We start from the raw sequence: 18,342 nt of genomic DNA on the forward strand, positions 1-18,342 counted from the left end.
TTGCTGGGACTTTTCTTTTCATGTTTTCTGAAACTTTTATACTGCTGCACTGTCAGACCTATTAATAGCTTTGTGTGTTTTTCTTTTAAAGCAAATTGATGGAGAAGCATTCCTGCTAATGACCCAATCAGACATAGTGAAAATAATGAGCATTAAACTGGGACCAGCCCTAAAAATCTTTAATTCCATTCTGATGTTCAAAGCTGCAGAGAAAAATTCACACAATGAACTTTGAAGATAATGGAAAATGTGCACGAACCAGCTTTCTCCACTGGAGCTCATGTTTTATTCAAAGCACAAAGACTCACTAGAAGTGTTGAGTAAGGACTCTCAGAAAGGAAGAAACTGAAGTTCAGCACTCGTGGACTATTTATAATCTCCTGGAGCCAGTACACATCTGAATCCTTCTGGGAAGTGTTCAAGCTTTTGAGAAGGTACTGTGTGACAACCGAGTCAGCTGGTCTTATTTACCAAACCAATGGCGCTAGTTCTCCATGGATGGTTAGGATCCCTAACTCTCTGGGGACATCAAGAAAACCTTCCTTAATTATTTATGCTGTATTATATAAGGGAACATTAATATTTTCTAAGGATTCTTGAATTGTACTTCATGTACCCATTTTACTTTTCAGAAGCTTTTACTTCATTTTATCAAAATAAAAACTGATCAGCCAAAAATTAGGCTACAGGTAGCCAGATGAGACTGTTATGGCTAATGTGTATTTGTGCCATAGTTTGAAAATGAAACACTTAATGTTACATATGTGACACTTTATGCTACAGCATATTACTTTACAGATAATAAAACTGTCTGTTTGCTTGTAACAAAACAAACCTTGTTGGGGTTGAAATTATAATGCTTTTTTGATAACTGAATGTTTTTACTTTTGCACGATTACAAAACTGTTACGTGAGTTTTGCCACCAGCATCTTTCATGTATTTTATCAAAAGACCAGTATAGAGAAGGCTGCAACTGAAAAATAAAGTTTGGCTTTATAGAAGATTTTTGTTTATGCTGCACAATAGAGTCCCAGCCATTTACATGGAGTCTGCTACAGTCCATCAGAACATGGAAGAAAATAGGAGTATTTTGAGGCAAGGAAATTAGCAGGAAAGAAATTACATTCAATTGTGTCTGCATTCCCAGTCTTCAGCATAGTTACCACAACAATGGAGAAAAACTGTGCTCAAGCTAGGACTGCTACCCTGGTTTCATATTCTACAGAGGTTTGCTTTCCCAGGGGTGGGAGAATTATTTTACTCACCACTTCCTAGCTGAAAACTCTGATTTGTAAATGAATAAGGCATATGGAGAAAGGCAAAGCACAGGGAAAAGGATACTTAAATGCTTGTGGTGCACTGGCACATGCTAGGTGTAAAATACATGCAATTCACCAGGTCATTAGCAGGCTGCAGATGTCACCAGCAGATACTGAGGTAAAGCAACCTCCTTTCTTGGAGGATTATTATAGGGAAAGTCGTTGCACGTGGTATTATACATGCAAGATGTAAACCAGATGCACTTTATATGGGAGAAAGCCTAGCAACCTGTATACTGAGGACTGCTCCAGAATTACTTTGCAAGAAGAGAGAGAAGAGTTGAATCAGGTTTTTTGGCAGCCCTCTGTTTAGTGCTGCAGTGGGCAGTTGCTCAGCTGTAGAACTGAGAACAAACAGAACATTCCCATTGCACAGAGCTGGGAGAATGTTACATCTTCCCACAGATTTTGCTAGGCTTTTCTTTGGCTGGAGTTCTTAAGTTTTCACTCTCTGTGTCCCTTCCAGATCATGTAGGTGATTGGTACCTGACATAATATGAGGTGAAACAGGGTCAGTATTAAGTTGCATTGCTCTGTTAATTTCCTCCCATAGCATTGCATAAATAATATTTTTACATTTTGTTCAGTATGTGTACGTTCAAATTGCACTCTTATTGTACTACAATACAAATAAAACCTGAACTGGAGCCTCTGTTACCTTTGTGTGTGCCCAGGACTCCCAGATGAACCCAGCTGCTCCTGATGGGTGTGTGTGGAGTGATTTCTCACTGTAGCTCAGTGCAGCCAGCAGTTTTAGAAGAGCAACTTAGCTACTGCTGTGTGCCCTCTCCCTCAACACTTCCAAAGCTCACATCCCCCTGGCCATTACAATCAGAATGCCATTTGTAGCCCTGGACTTTGTCACCACCAGCACCTGAAGTTGCACAGGCAGGTCTGTAAAAAGCTAAATTCTTCTGTTTTCTTTCATTGTCTCCTTCTGTGTAGTTTATTTTCCTCGACCCTCTGTGTCTGTCCTATGTGCCAGGTCTACAGCCTGCAGTGATAACCAACAAAGAGAGCTGCAGCTCAACAGAGATTACCTGGGGATGTTAGCACCTCCCTGAATTTTTATTTACAAGTACTTACAAGGTACTGTGGTTTAAGAAATTAATTTAAATTAATGCTGTTTACAAGAAGTAGAATAAACCTCACTTGAGCCCAATTTTTTATTCACACAGCTATCACATACAATAATGAGGACATACACAATCCTTACTTTTGTATCCCATATGATGAGGTAGCTGAGTGTAGCCACCTCTTTTGCAAAAACTAGAGTAAACAAATTTTCTTTGTTGACTAAAGAAATCTAAAACCACTCATCAGACCTACTGAATCTCTGAAATGGCATTGGTTTTTGTTTTGTATCTCTGGTAGCCCAGCCCTCCCACTGCTGAAGGTTCCCTGCATTCCATGGGAACCATGTGAAGCCTATAGCAGGAGAGTTTGGCCATCAGATGCAGCCATCTCCTTTCATCCTGAAGGATCTCCCACTGTCATCACTGCCTTGGAGTCACCCCTGCACAGCCAAAATTTAACAAAACTTCTGTGATCTTCCAGGCTGTTTGAGTGTTTAAAGAATCATCGTGAGCACAGGTGCTGCTTTGCCTACGCTGACATTTTGGAACCAGTGGGAGATTGGTCTCTAACAGAAAGCAGTGTTTTAATAAAAAGCCAGTTTTTATTTCTAATTAATGCAATGGGTCCTGGCTGCTGTTCCTATCACCAGGCACTTGCCCAGAGCTGTGCAATGCCAGACAGCAACCCTAGGGATTTTCACACAGAAGTTAAGAATGGAGTGTTGGGAAAGAGAGAAGGCTGTGGAAAAAGAGAGGAGAGGGCTTCTACTCTGTGTAGGCAGAAAGTCACCATGTGGAGAAAGCTGATTTGTTCCAGGGAACAAATTTGGAAAGAAACGTTCCCTCTGCAGCACCAATGCACATGGCAGCATCCCAGATAAGTCATTCTTGCTGCTTTGAGAGCTCGTCTTAGAATGCCTATTTAGTAAATTCAGGATTAATGTTGAAACAAAATGTTTCATGCAAGAAGAAAACAGTAAAAAGTCATCATCCCGTAAATCAAAAATCAGGCCAACCATTTTAAAGCACTAAAATTATTATATTAGGCTCTCAGCAATCATAACATAATGAAGTAATGGTAATAAGTAAAATTTTAAGTTGTGCCATTTCAAAGCATTAACTTTATTACCATCTAAAGCAGTGACATGCTCATGTTGGCTGGTAATTTTTTTTAATTCTTACAATCAAATATATGAATTTTTCAAATGCTCCTTATAGAAAAATAATACATAACACATGAAGTAATCTAGAAAATTTTATTATCTCTAGACTCCTCTAAAATCTACATTTAAAATCATGAAATTGCTTGAGTTTTAATTTTTTTTTTAGAAGTAGCCAGTACAATAAAAAAAGGAGGGCATTACTAAACATAGCTTTTAAATATACATACACTTTCACTAGAAAGAATGGCACAAAGGGATTTATTTTGACAAAATATCAAATGCTCCTGAGAGGAGTGCTGGGGGCACCATCGGATACTGGATGCTTGGGTGCCTCCAGCCCTGTCTTTACCAGGGTGGGCAGAGATGCTGGGTTCCTCACCTCAAAGACCAGGGACTCCAGGAAGTTCAGTGTCCTGTGGATTCTCTTTGGGCATGGGATATCAAACACATGGAATGCAGCCACCAGTGCTGCCAGAGCCATGGTGCAGTCATCAAGCTGGGCCAGCTCTTCCCTTTCTATGTACAGGGCAAACTCGCATGAATTCACGTTGAAGGGATTTTTCACTTCCAACACTGGTGTCACTGCCTTTACCTAAATTCAAAAAAGGGTATTTCAAATGATGCCACAACATTGCTACGATGAACAGGTCAGAGAATGAAGTAAGCCTGATAACATTCCTTTGAAGTTAGGTAGTATTTCTGTGAGTATTCCTACTCCAAAGGCAGGCTAATGTCACCTCTTCCCAGAACTAAGCTGAGCCACCAAAAGGCCAGGTGATGTGCATATGCAGGTGATTAAAGGAAGAGAGACCAAGGTTGCTGGTGCTCTGTCTCCTACCTCCTCGTTCACTGCAGCAAACAGACTGGAATCATCTCCAAAGACCTCTGGCAGGAGTAAACATGCAGCAGTCATTTTCATGTCTGTCAAAGGCAAGGATTTATACTACATTACAAATGAAAACTTTCTGGCACTGCAGTATCATCCTGGAAAAACAGATTGCAGTCTATGTAATAGTTAACAGCTCAGTAGTGGAGCTGTTGTTCAGTCCACTTTGAAGAGTAGTTTGTACCACAGTCAATATTTAGGCAACTCAGCTGGCAATGAACATTAGTGTCAAATAATTCATGGGACTCTGCTACCCAATATTACAGTTCAATTTTCCTCACAATAAGTAAGCTGGCCTTTGGGTTGCTTTTAGTTGAGTTGTGAGCGGATAGTCTTCCTGCTCTCACTGCCCTTTCCCAAACTCCTCTCTCCCCAGTAAACTGAAGTCCAGGGAGTCCTGTTTCCAGGACTCTGCTTTGAAGGCTGTGGTACCAGCTGGTGCTGCAGAACCTCCTGACACCTGGTATCTACTATCCCTCTGACTCAGGTGTTATTGACTATAACATCTTTTTTGCAAGTCAGGCTTCTGGTGTTATATGCTTCACTGAACTTACCTCACCATGCATTTATTATCTAGGTGCCAGGTCAAGTTGTTTGTGAGAGAAAAACAGAAAAGGAAAGGCCTTGGGACTTTACTAAGGCATGAGTCAAAATCTCTGTGGACATGCTGTATAAGAAAAGGGGAAATTACTTACTACATCCATAGATTTCCTTGGCCAAAGCTATGAAAAGAAAGTCCATAAAGGCTTTCTGGATTAGACAATTCATTGAAGAATTTTGATCTACCATGAGTACTTTTGTTTTTAATCTTAGCGAAGGAAATCCCCAGAATTTTAACCTACACTTCTGCTTCTTTCAAAGCTGACCTGGCAATAAATGGAGTGAAACTGCTATAGGACACACATGTGTTCATATGGTGTGACCTTGGATTGACATCCTGAAATTATTATGCCTGTTTGACAGAAAGTGAGTCTAGGGAGGACTTCTCAGAGAGCTACCTTGGGCAGCTGGGCAAGAATGGCAATTCTGAGTGACTGCTTGAAAAGTTCTGTCCCTGCAGGACCACACTCCCCAGATTTCTCACTGACTGAAGGAAGCTGAGTGTCAGCAGGTGTTTGCTCCCCACCGCCAGGATACATGGACCTCACCAGAGGCACCAGTCTGTGCCCTTTTTCCTGCACTGTTTCTCTGCAGAGATGAGGTGCCTGAAATGGTTAGTGGGAACTACTTCTTTTATTTTACTGGGGTAAAGATTATAACCATAGAAACTTGACTTGTAAAGGAAATTGTGTCTTTTTAATGGGGCTATTTCTAAAGCAGAAAATTAGTTTTCTGCAGGTATTTTTAGAAAATAATAAGCACTCATATCTAGAAATACATACTTCTGCTCATCTAGCAATACTTATTTTAAGGTAATTACTTACTTTATCAAACCTGCACTCTTTTATTCATTGAAAATAAGGCTTCAATACTTGACTGACTTAATTTTCCTACTAATTTAGTAGCTTTTCTTCTCAATGCTTCACCATCACTCTATATTTTCAAAGAAACCATAACATTTTTGAAATGTGTTTGCAATACAATTGAAACTAGTTTAGTTACGTAAGTAAGAACAATTAGCTACAACAAAACTCTGATATTCAGAGCATAGGAGATGGTACTGACATTTCAGAACATCTTCCTCTGTGTGCTGCTTCAGATTTTCTTGCAGCATAACGTTAATTGGATTATTCCTCACCACATACAAGGACAGTATGTTTTCTGAATAAATCTCCAAAATCTCGACTGTTTTCTTATGAATGTCCATGTGTGTGAGAAGCTGGAACTCCCTAAAAAGCTGAAAGAAAAACAAGTATTTGGTATTGCAAACCTCAAAACCAAAACTGTAAACAATGCATGCACTTTAAAGACAGGATAAAACTAGCTCAGTTAAATAAGATTATAAACTCAAGAGGGTGATGTAATTTTTTTTCAAAGCAGGAAAGGAATACATCAAGTAACACCAAACAGTGACACTGGTGGTGTGTGTGGCACCTTTAACTCAGAATTGAAGCGATGAACCTTTTAAAATAGGATTTCAATATGAATTAAAGAGAACATTGCTGATGGATACTTCAGTGGAACTATCCTGTGAAATACACGCCTACAGATGTATCACATCTATTACACAGGATTCAATGTCATAATTAAAAATAGCTCTGTTACCTGATAAGGGCATCTTAAGAAAGGAAATAGTCTAAGAACATCTTTTAAAGGTGCCTTATCGCTGATCATCTTTCTCCGTATTTCTATTGTCACATTCATTCTGTTTTCCACTTCTTCCCAGTTCCTCTGAGTTTTCATATATTCTTGATTAAGCCACTTAATATGTAAATCCATTGCACTGCCTTTAAGATGAGCAGGGTCTTCCTATGAAGAAATTAAGGACAGAATTATAACAAATCCACCTTTTTATCTGATTATTCAGCTTTTTTAGCTCGAGTCATTTGATGTGACCTCTGTGATTTGAGTGTAGTTGAGCTCAGCAGAAAGGGTAGTGTGGTTTCAGTTCCAGCCCTCTGAACTCACCCTCGTATTCTAAGTTAGACTAAGGTCTGTTTTCATATAAAACTATACCTGTCAGCCAAGTCCCCCAAGCCCAAACTGCATATTTGAGGCTATTCATGAAATTCCTGTTCCTGTGTCTGGTTTGTCTCATTGTGGTTTATTGGAAACGAGTAGTCAGTTCTAACGACAACTCAGTATTTAGCAATATTAACTCTGTATTACCAAGAGAATTTTAGTATTCTCCTCTTACCCATTCGGGTCCTAAAAGCAGGACAACTAACTTTCACATTTATGCAGCTGGAATTTTTACCCCCAAGGACACTAGCTGAACTAAAAACCTAGTATTGAAAGACATTATTTGAGCAGTTTGATTGTTAGTGTTTCCAAAAAGAATTTTTGCACGTTAGGAAAGTTAACAACCTTCCTCAAAATTATGGTTATTGTCCCTGATGTAATTCCAAAGCCAGTAATTACTGAGAGGAGAGGTGGCTATCCAAAGCAGTACACCAGCTGGAGTAGCCTGAGTGTGTGTAGCTTATCCATCAGTGGACACAGGGAATTTGCTCACTGAAACAAGCTGATGGACATAGAGATGCACAGCTGGTACAGTTACATCCTCAGGCTGTGTTGCTGCTGGCTTTTCCTGTCTGTATTGTCACTGATGCAGCTGTGATTACACATATGGACAGCCTGTGGGTCAACGCCAGAGGGAGTTGAGACACTTCAAAATGTCCCCCAGAACATTTCTGACTCAGAGCTGTGAAACACACAACATCCCAAACCACTTTGCAGTGCTCTGCATGTGCAATTAAACTTTCCATTTTAATTAACATCCTTCTTTAAAATCAGGCATGTGATATTCCAAGAATGGTTGCACAATGCAGTGAAAAACCTGCCTTTCCTTGTACATATCCATAGCTACCAATAGCCATTATAGGCATCATAGAAGAAAATAAGATCTGCATGGAGGAGAGATACGTAATGTGGCCCCTGTACAACTCCCTGGCCCTTGCTAGGATTCTGTACTAGCACAGTCTGCACTCTTTCTGATAGGGGATCTCACAGTCTTCATTGTGTTACAACAGTAGTGTGTGTTTGTGACCAGCTTGCATAGGCACTCCTGGCCTCTTCCTCAGAGCACAGGAGCAGAGGTGGGAAGACAAGTTAGTACCATACCCTCCCCTACCTGCCTGGGAGAGGTGCTGGGGAAAAGTATAAATGATGAGTATATGGTAAGTTCGTCAAGACTTCACTACACTGGGGTTTGTGGACTCCCAGACTTTATATTTAATAGCCTTCAGTCTTTATAGCTATACAGCCTTCAGTAGATTTATTTTCTCCTTCAATTACTTCTCACAGTCACTTTTCCAACTCTCATAAAATCATGCCTTCCACAAAATCCTGCCTTAAATGTGGCAGTTTAACTATATGCTGTCAGAGGAAATGCATTTATTTGTTTTTCTCCTGCTATTTCTGCTTCCTAATTATCATACTGGATTCAAAACCTATTCACCATCTCCATGCCACTATAGTTTTACAGACAAGTCATATTCTGCCCTCAGCCATCTCTTTTCCAGCCAAGACGGTCCTAAGCTATTTAATCATTCCACATATGAAAGCTTGTCCATACTTTCAATTATCCTTGTTACTGTCTTTGCAAGTTCTCTAATTTCACTGTAGTTTTTATGAAATAGGTGCAGTATAACTTAAAAGTACTTGTTGAGATGTACTGGAACACCACAGGGGCATACAGTGGAATAATGCATTGCCTTTCGTTCCTTTCTTAAATAATTCTGTGTAATCAAGTTCTTTTTGTTGTTGTTGTTTTCTTTTTTTCTTTTTTTTTTGACTGCTGCTTAGCATTGTGCCAGATATGCTTTAGCCTAGTATAAAAATAGCATTTGTGAATGGTACTAATAAGCTCAGAGTCCATCACTATCAGTGTTGTTAGGACTGGCTTTTCTCCTTGTCCCTTATTTTCCATCTATCAGAACTGAATTTTATCTGCTGGGTTTCCCCCCCCTGGAATGGGATCCTTATGCAATTCTTCAGTCTTTGTCTTTACTATCCTTGGTAGCATCACAAAAGGTAATCTGCCAACTAGTCTACTTTTCTCATGTTATTTAGAAATATATTGAACTGCTTAAACTAAGCATTCATAATCTTTTCCACTGTAAACCCCAACCATTTCTGCACAGCCTTGTTTGTTCTATCTTTTAACTGTTTATCCATTCAAGGACCTTCCTGTTTATCCCCTCAGATTATATCCTCTAAGAGCCTTTGAAAGGCATGTGTTAAAATCTCTTCTGAATTTCAAGTAAACTATATCAGCTGGATTGCCTGTGTCCTCAGGGCTGTTGAACACTTCAAAGAACTAATGAATTTGTGAAGAATTAGGTCTGTTTACCAAAACTTTGTTGATTCCTTCCTAATGTGTTAATCTCTTGGGTCTGCATTACAGTTCTTGCCAACTTGGCCAGTGAAAACAGAGGGTTTCTTGGTCCATATGTTCTCTAGCTCTCTCCTGAAACTCTATAAACTGGCATGAAATTAGTTACCTCCAATTATCTAATATGAGAAAAATTGTACATCCCAATTAAAAAAGTACCTGTTTTATCCTTGGACACCACTGAAAATTTTGTGCAAGTACTTGATCCTGGAAATGTGTTACTGCTCATTTTAGTGAATTACTCTGTCCCCTTTAGTGACATGCATGTCTTGAGACAGATGCCCTGAAGAATGCCTATGAAGAATGGTCTCAGTAATGTGATCATCTGAACTCACCTACTGAGAATCCTTGCAAATCTGTCTCATTTTTCTGGTATGGCTTTATATTCTGCCAGCCACCCTGTACCTAGGGAATGCACCTTGAGCACTCCTGTCCCTTAGCAGCATCAGGCTTCTTGCTTCTCACCCTGGGTGAGAAAGCCTCTATAACCAGTGTAGAAAAGGCAGAAAGCCACAAAAAATCATTCTGTGTAAATGTCCATTGGATCACTCAGAGTCATCAGAGTTTTGTTTTGCTGCTGGTGTGTCATCCCTGCAAGCTTCCTGCGTCAGCCTTTGATGGTTTCTGGTATGAAATTTATATTGGTTACTACTATGAATACCATCCTAGTATTCGCATAGTCACAGCTGGGTCATTCAGCTATTCCTTAACTTGCCAACTTGCCCTAAGTTGGACAGGCTGTCCCTTGCTTCACTGTGACCAGTGCGCAGAACCAAGGGATGACCCGTTCTTGTCAGTCTCAAGATACCCACGCTTTCTCACATACACAAACTTGGGCAGTTGTTAGGTCTTTAAAAATTACATTTATGTTTTTATGCTGTGCAAGAGCTAGCTTGAAGCCTCTGACTACAAACAGCCCTTTCACTACTGGTTTCTCCTATGGCTCTGCTTTCAGGCCTCCTGCCCATAAAGCAGGAACTTCTTCAGCCAGCTGATGTGCAACATGGCGGCTTATTCCCAGAGGGCCTGTCACCTTTAGTGTCTTACTTGCAGAGACAAGAAAGCAAAACAACTCAACCCAGTGTGCTGCAACCACAGACTGACTGACTGGGTTGCTTAGAAACAAACATGAGAAGAAGTTGTGACCTTTACACCAGCTTCTCTCCAGCCCCCTTGTCAAGGCAAGCACTGCTTGATTTGATGGACTTTCCCTGTGGTCACCTCTGTCCTTGAGAGCTAGTTTAGCTGATGATATTATTAATTAGCCAAAAGAGACCATTTGACATTTTCATCAGTGGCAATGGCAAGACACCAATAGAAATATGGCAGCAATATAAGGAAGAATTGCTGTCATAGCTATTTAATAGGGGGGAAAAATAGAAATGGAAGGCTAAACTTTGTAGTGTAAATCATCTATTACCTGGGAGAAGTCAGTGTTAGAATTGGTTGCCTTGCAGTGCTCATCCTGCTTAAAGCAATCACTATCTGTAATCTTTCCAACTTCTTTGATTGTGAATAAGTTGGCTTTTAAGGTAAGTGGAAAGGTGAGAGGTACTTTCTTTTGGTGGAAATAAGTTATCTCAGTGGGACACCCATTTTATCGGAGAATGATTCCAAGTGTCCTTTAAAATATTTTATAGCTAACTTTAACATTGCAGGAGGAATCTGGGTTTGGGAAGCTGGTTACTGAACTGGTTTATCAGCCTACCATTTGCTTATTTAGGGAGGACTCTAGATCCTCTCCACTTCAACCATCACAGTGAGAAAGCCAGCTACAGCACAGCAATATTCCAGTAAAATTTGACCATAAAGTTAAAGCTCAGTTATTTTGATAATGTGCCAAACCAATCCCATCTAGACCAAAGCTAGGATCTCATGTCAATGCCTGAAGAAGCCACAGCTAACAGTTCAGCATGTATACCAGACAGAACTAAAAAATAGCCTCATTAAATGAGGAATCTTTACTTCTTGAGGTCACCCGACCCCTCTGGCCAAATTTTCAGTTGAGTCACCAGTAACATCCATTTCAGTTGCAAAAATAAGAATGTTAATTGGTGATATTTAATTATTTTTGTCTTGTTTAGTAATGTGCATGCTTAGTTTATAAGGTAAAGGTTTCCTTTCTTTTTAAACAACAACAAAAAAAAGAGATTAAAAATAAATATTTCTGGAACAAACAAAAATTTATTTCACAGTCTTTAAATAAGAAGCTGCCTTATAATCACAAGCTTATGAGACGTGCAGCAGAACAGAGAAGAAAGCAAAAGGATGTGGAAAGGAAGTTAATGAGATAAGCAGAGGATACCCAGTACCTGTCAGAGTAACCTAGCCCTAGCCTGCAGGACGGTCCTGCCAAGGCTTCTACTCATTCTCTTGGATTCACACTCAAAGGTCACAGCAGCAGGGAGCCCATCCCTTATTGCCCATGCCCACAAACTCTTGACTTCTTGTCATCTCAGGTATCTGTGACTGACGACTCCAAGTCTGGGAGGCACACAGGTTGTAAGGCTCTTTGCCTACACTCCAGATGCCTTTTGACTGTGACTCCCCACCTTCTATTCACAGTTCTACTTGGAACCATATACAAGCAGACTGTGTTAAGATGCTCACATTAAAGCAAGAAAACATACCAACAAAAAACTACTAGACTCCAAATTCCTAATTCCTCCCATCTCCTGAAGCAAGACAATAGTCATTTGATTGGAGGCGGATTTCTAAATAAAGGCCTGATTCCTAAATGCCCTTTTGATGGATCTTGATACTTCCCAAGATACAAAATTGTATTAGCACCTTCTTGAAAAAAGCCCCAGCTAGCAGGGCACCTTTATGAAACAGTGTCACAGCCAAGGCAGTGAAACTGCAGTTTGTGAGGAGGGAGGGAGCAATTCTTCTGCATGATGTGATCTCCAAGGTCTAAGCTCTCAATTACTGTTGAAAGCCAGCATCATAAATTGTAAAGGACATGAATGTTAACACAAAACATGACTGCCTAATCAAAGAGTGATGAAAGTGCCTCTGGTGTGGACAGCAGACAACTCTTTGCTCTTTACATGGGTTTAGACCAGTTCCTGAATGGTAAATGTAACCTCATTGTTGCTAAGGACAAAGATAGAGATCTCTTTTTGATGAATGCCAACAGGACCTACAGGCTCCTCAGTTTGAGAGAGTTAATTCAAACAGGAGCAGTGGAGTTAAAGAGGTATATGTGAGGACATTACTGCATGCTGTCAGTCTGCTCACTGCCAACCAGTGATCCAGGTTCCTCACCTGGATGCTCTGGAAATATTTCTTTGAGGCAACTCCTTTGGATGGAGACTAATCTGCTTGCTGGAAAGCAATGTAGAAAACATGTGATGGTAATGAGACTCATCTCCTGGAACAGCAGTGCTGTGCAGACAGGTTCAGTGGGATCAGCACTGAATGTGGTTCAGTGGGATCAGCACTAAGTCCTTTAAAACCATACATTAGGACTGGGATGCTGATGGGTTGGTACAGCCTCCGTCTTTCATTATTATTGCTCTTGTCAGCTTCCAGCAGCTGCTAATAATATTTCCTTCAAAAAACACATTTCAAATTTTCCTTGCTAGATGCCAATGCATATTCCAAGTCATGTTATTGCTAAGAGCATTGATATTGCCAACACCTCTTGGTTGCTAAGTCTACCTGCATTAGTTAGCATCAACACTCAAGGTACTTACACAAGAAAGCCTGATGATAGTTAGGACTCTTGTTCGGAATAATCTTTTCCATTAATTGGCTTTTATAACTACTTCAGGGTGAGAAGCAGCTTTCACAGTTACTTAAGCAAGTATAATCTCTGTGTCTTGATATTTGAATACTGAAAAGTGGGTCTTGGTATTTTGGATCTCATACAGACACAAGGCATCATAAGAGCACAGTGTATAGACCAGTTTTTTGCTACCACTGTCATAAGGGACAGCCCTTTTTTCTGTGGTAACAGCAGGGTCATTGGAATGACATCTACTATGATGAACACTGGGCCGTTTTATATCAGGAGGAGTGATCAAAACAGACAATGAGAGAAAGTGAAGGTCTGCTCAAAAAAAACCCCAAACACTGGAGACTGATCTGGAGCAAGTATGAATCTAAAAAGGCAGGCTATAAACTGGGCACTGCTCAAGGCCCATCTTCTCATCCTGGATAGTGGGAGAGAACAGAGAAGACGTCAAAACCATGCCTCACCCCTCACATCCAAACACTGCACACAAAGACAGGTGAAACAGCATGGACAGGCTGCTTTCAAGCAAAATGAGTGTGTAACCATCAGCAGGATCCACACTGACTTGTACTCCAATGAGATGCTTAATTAAGGCAGACTTTGCTTTAATTACACATAATTGCCTTTTTGAGCCAGGGAGGCAACTTCAGAACTAGATTTATGTGCCAGTGCTAACCAAAAACTTTCAAAGTCACGTAAGTCAGCCTATTTCTAACCACAACAACTGCTTTCTGATTTTGTAAGCTGCATAAGCAAAATAAGATAAATTGGTTTTCCTCTACCAAGGAACAACCTGTGCTTGACAATTTAACTCACAGAGCAATGAAGACACTGGCTGACACAAATAAGAAGGTGAAGTGCAAGATGTATGCCAGGGATTTGTGTTTAAAGCTTTTGCTTTGACTTAAAAGCATTTCAAAATATTAACTAAGCAACACCACACGCTCAAAGTTTGATGTATGCACATCAAAGTTTTAGTGGGAAAATCACATTACAACAGTTCAGTACAGCCATTGAAAGATCATTTATATATGCCTGCTCACATTCCAGTTGTGCAAACATTCAAACGCCTTATTTGGAGACCATTAATCTTAGAGGGACAGGTGCTATCACCCCTGTTTCATTTGGACATGGCATTCTCAGCAGAGATGGTACCTAATGCTCTGCCTGCCAATAGTGCTGTAAGACTGAGCCAAGAGAATTTCAGCATATTGTACACAAGCTGTTCATCCCCTGAGAATTTTACAGACATTTAGCTCTCCTGTTCCCTTGCAGTTGCCTTATTTTTCTCATTCCTCCCTTTTTCTCCAGCCATCATTTTCCAAGTCCTATTCTTTCTAGAGCCCTTGAAATCCTGTTTCAAGTTTCTGACTCCTGCAGTGGCATAAGATCATTGACAAACATGATGTTAGTTATCACCTCAAAGAAAGGCATATCCCTAGGAAATGTCTACCTTGGCTAATTTATCTAATCTGATGTAAAAAGACTCCATCTCAGGGTAGACTTTACTCAGTCCTGATCCCTCCTTTCATCAGAAAAGACAGTTTCCAGATAAAAACAACAGGGTAAATTTCACCATTCTTGTAGTGCATACCACCAAAGCAAGCACAAATGGTGCACCTCCTTGGCCAGGGGTTTTCTCTGCTTTTCATTTAGTCCTCTTGGCACAGAATTTGCATGTTCACCAGTTTCAAAATTCCTGCTTGTCTTCCCTGTACAGGAATATCAATAGATGTCCAACTTCATGAGTTAAAGTTTCTGCGGAATCCTTCTGCTTCTCCCAGTCAAAGTTCTCATCAAAGCTTTTCTTGTCTCTATCCCATTGACACAGAAAGAAGATGGTGTGCTGATGCCCCCTTTATAAATTGTTTTCATTTTGTTATTCCCACCTCTGCTGGGTGTGGCAAATACATTTATCTGCAAACATCTACCGCTATCTTAGCTGACATCTTGTCAGAGCCTATTTTTCCTTTTCACACCTAACTCCAAATTTATTTGTGTGACAGCTTCAGAGAAACCCTGATGACCTCACAAACAGGCTGTCATAAGATGTAAGAAATCAGAGGTTTTAGAAGAGGGACTGTACTCTCTCTCCATTTTTGTTTAATATCAAGAACTACTAGCAGTCTTCTAGCCTGTTATATTCCCTTACATTTCAGGAAGCTTAAGATACCCTTGGGTACTCCCTTTCCTGAGATATTTTCTTATTTAATGTCTGGGGTGGATTGAAGGAGCTTAATCCAGCTGCATAGATACAGCTATTCAGTGGCATTTGAGATATCATAGGAGTATCCCAGAAGCCTCTGGGAACAGAACACGATACTGGACCTATGGGAAACACACACCTCTCTAAACTGGCAGGTTAAGCCATGCAGCACATCTGGGGGCTTTTTCATTTCTGTATTCAGCTAACTGACTTGACAGTGAAGTCACACATTCCATGAACAGCACTGCTTGAGGCTGGCAAGATTTCCAAACTTAAAGATCTGAAAGAGAAAATTTGCTCTTTAGTCACTGCCCCTGGGAAGACTAAAATAGTGTTTGAGCCATAAGCTCTCAAGGTATGCAAGCCAATCATCAGCTGTAACCCCATTTCCTTCTCCATCACCTTTTGCCTTCTGGCAATTCTTTGGCCAAGGACCAGGAAGGTCCTATCTTTATGTTTCTTCTGGCTCCCCCAAGTCTAGGGCCCTTCCTATTATAACTGGCAGGAGGTGGTTTCCCTCACAGCCTGAAGAACTATAAATCAAACAAGTCCTTAGGGCAGAGGAAAGGGGTTTGATGCTAAAAAAATAATGGGACCAGTCAGATCAAGCCACTGAATGGCTGCTTTAGCAGTAATCCCACCCTTGCTGCAGAGGGGAGACTGGTTTGCTTTTCTTATGTATTTTAACAGTGTGATCCCCCTTGTCATGGAAAGTACCTTCCATTTGCAGCAGATGAAGGTCATTATCATTACAAAACACTCTCCCCTGGATTACTGCAGCTCCAAGATATTTGCCTGACTGTGGAAAATGACTGAGAAGGATTCTCACACCATAGCCATAAAATTTGTTGTTTATGGAGGATTTCCTGATAAAACTGTAAATATCCCTCAGACACAGAGACTCAAATTAATGTCTGCCAGGCACAGTCCAAGCTTCTTTCCCTGGTGGTGCAACCCGATGGATATTTATAGGGAGCATCATTTAAATAAATCTCCTTTAGTGACAGACAGCTCTAGCATGGTGCTTACTTACCATCATTCTACTGCCCTGCACTTGCTCGAGACCTTCCACGTGATGCTAGTCATCACAAGAAAAAAAGTAGCTACTCTTCAATCTTGTTTGAATATAATGCTCTGTAACGAGGAATACATCAGCAGATGTTTTAAAGAAACTGGAGGAGAAAGACAGATGCTGCACCTGGCAGCAATGCCCTGCATGGGAGCATACCCTGCCGAGTATGCTTGAGCTGCTTTTGAAGGAAGAATGCTGGGCTGGATGGTAAAGGAACTTGGGCAGTCCAAGGGGCAGACATCATATGGCTCAAAACATCACAGGAAGATCATCCTGGCAAGCAGCTGGATTTTCACACGAAGAAGTAAAAAGCTTGGTTAAGGGTTTTATTAGTAGTAATAACTTTATTACTCTTCTCACATAAAATAAATGCCAGGTATAACAGTGAGACATTTCCGATCAGTAAACAATCTTTGTATCAGTTTCATGCCATTAACAATCCAAGACTATACTGACACAAAGCATACATGACAGGGTGACAGCTTATGGCTGCTCAGAAACTAAAGCTCGATACAGAAGTCAGCTGTGTGGCTGGTAAGTAGGTCATCTGCTGGGAACAGATGTGCTCTCTCATCTGCATAGCTCTGCCAGTCGGCTTTGACCTGTAATGCCCTAAATGTCCTACTCTGCCTATCTAAAGGAGAGTGTGGTGGCCCAAGGGGACTGAGGATCCTTCACTAACTATTCTCCAAATGTTGCCTTAACCTCGAATTCATTTCCCCCTCTTTCAGCTCAATTAATTTTGATGTGTTGGCTTCTAGTTCACACAAGGCTGATTCATTCTTCCAGTCTTGGAAAAGGGATGAAGACAAGGGGATCTGGCTAACAGTAATTTGAATATAATTTGGGTTTGCCTGTGGTATTTGCTTCTAGATAAAATATTCATTTTTTTGAGACTAAGACAGTTCAACAGTTTCTATTTTTCATAGAGTAATCAGTGCAAAGGATTGGCAGGAAAGTGCCTTTATGTGTGTTCCTAAAGGTACGGAATGAAAATCCCCACTGCTGTTGTTAAAAATAATATAAAACATTTTGTTCCATTTTGCAGATATGTAGTGACATAATTTAGGATCTCAGAGTCAGACATCTCTGCTTTCAATGTAGAAACACATTTAAAACTAACTTTTGATTGCCTCAAATTATGGAATACATTCTTAATCCTTAATAGGGCCCACAAGTGTTGATTCTTGCATTTATATTTGTATTTTATTTATAAATATATGTTCAGGATACAGGGAAAAGGAGAGAGAGAAAGGAAAGTTGTTTAGAGATATTCAGCATCCTCTCACCACCTTTAAGTTTAACCCTTAATTTGCTAACAACATTCAGGCTAGCAAAATGCTTAGGCCTTTAGAGGAGATGCAATATTTGTCTTTAATTTCTAAAGCAAACTAGGGTGACCAGTGATGGCCTTGGGCAATGCAGGTAAAGAGTGGTGATTCCTGGTCTGCAGAAGCACAGCACAGAGCAGTTACACCCTCTCTACAGATAAATGAAGTTTAGCAAGCAGTCCCTACAGGATCACTCCAAAGCCCTTCTCAATGAGCTCATAAGACAGAAAAGATCCACATGTGCCCTTTCCAAGCTTTAGCAGATAAAGGATGGCTAACTCTTGATGTGCACACAAAACCAGGAGCTTATAATTTCTTCTTTACTGCGTGCGAGACTGTTTATTGTTTTGCACCGAAGTCACAGGTTTCTTACTTCACACATGCTGCAACTAAAGCAGGCAAGAAGGGGTGTGTTTATTCCTGAACATATTAACCCAAAGGGAATAAACAGAAATTACTGACATTTCTAAAAACCAATGCAAACATGTATTTGCATTTTGTATGGGAAATTAAAGCCACCTTCAATCACAAGGGCAATATATGCAGAAATGCA

General features: G+C 40.4%; 2 protein-coding genes across 11 annotated transcripts in view; one reads left to right on the forward strand and one right to left on the reverse strand.

Moving 5' to 3' along the window:
- The window catches only part of L3MBTL3 (L3MBTL histone methyl-lysine binding protein 3), a 78,265-nt gene extending 76,298 nt beyond the window's left edge, over window positions 1-1,967 (forward strand). For all 8 annotated transcript variants that reach the window (XM_054629025.2, XM_054629026.2, XM_077175295.1 and 5 more), the window contains exon 22: window positions 92-1,967. In XM_054629025.2, the coding sequence (XP_054485000.2) occupies window positions 92-235 (144 nt within the window). In that variant the 3' untranslated portion in view covers window positions 236-1,967. The remainder of the gene's footprint in view (window positions 1-91) is intronic.
- A 1,671-nt stretch (window positions 1,968-3,638) lies between these two features.
- Window positions 3,639-18,342, reverse strand: part of SAMD3 (sterile alpha motif domain containing 3) — a 70,120-nt gene continuing 55,416 nt past the window's right edge. For all 3 annotated transcript variants that reach the window (XM_077175301.1, XM_077175302.1, XM_077175303.1), the window contains 4 exons: window positions 6,651-6,854; window positions 6,111-6,282; window positions 4,398-4,480; window positions 3,639-4,151 (listed from right to left, as the gene is read on the reverse strand). In XM_077175301.1, the coding sequence (XP_077031416.1) occupies window positions 3,834-4,151; window positions 4,398-4,480; window positions 6,111-6,282; window positions 6,651-6,854 (777 nt within the window). In that variant the 3' untranslated portion in view covers window positions 3,639-3,833. The remainder of the gene's footprint in view (window positions 4,152-4,397; window positions 4,481-6,110; window positions 6,283-6,650; window positions 6,855-18,342) is intronic.

This window comes from Agelaius phoeniceus, chromosome 3 (genome assembly GCF_051311805.1).
Source record: "Agelaius phoeniceus isolate bAgePho1 chromosome 3, bAgePho1.hap1, whole genome shotgun sequence".
In the NCBI taxonomy this organism is placed as follows: Eukaryota; Metazoa; Chordata; class Aves; order Passeriformes; family Icteridae; genus Agelaius; species Agelaius phoeniceus.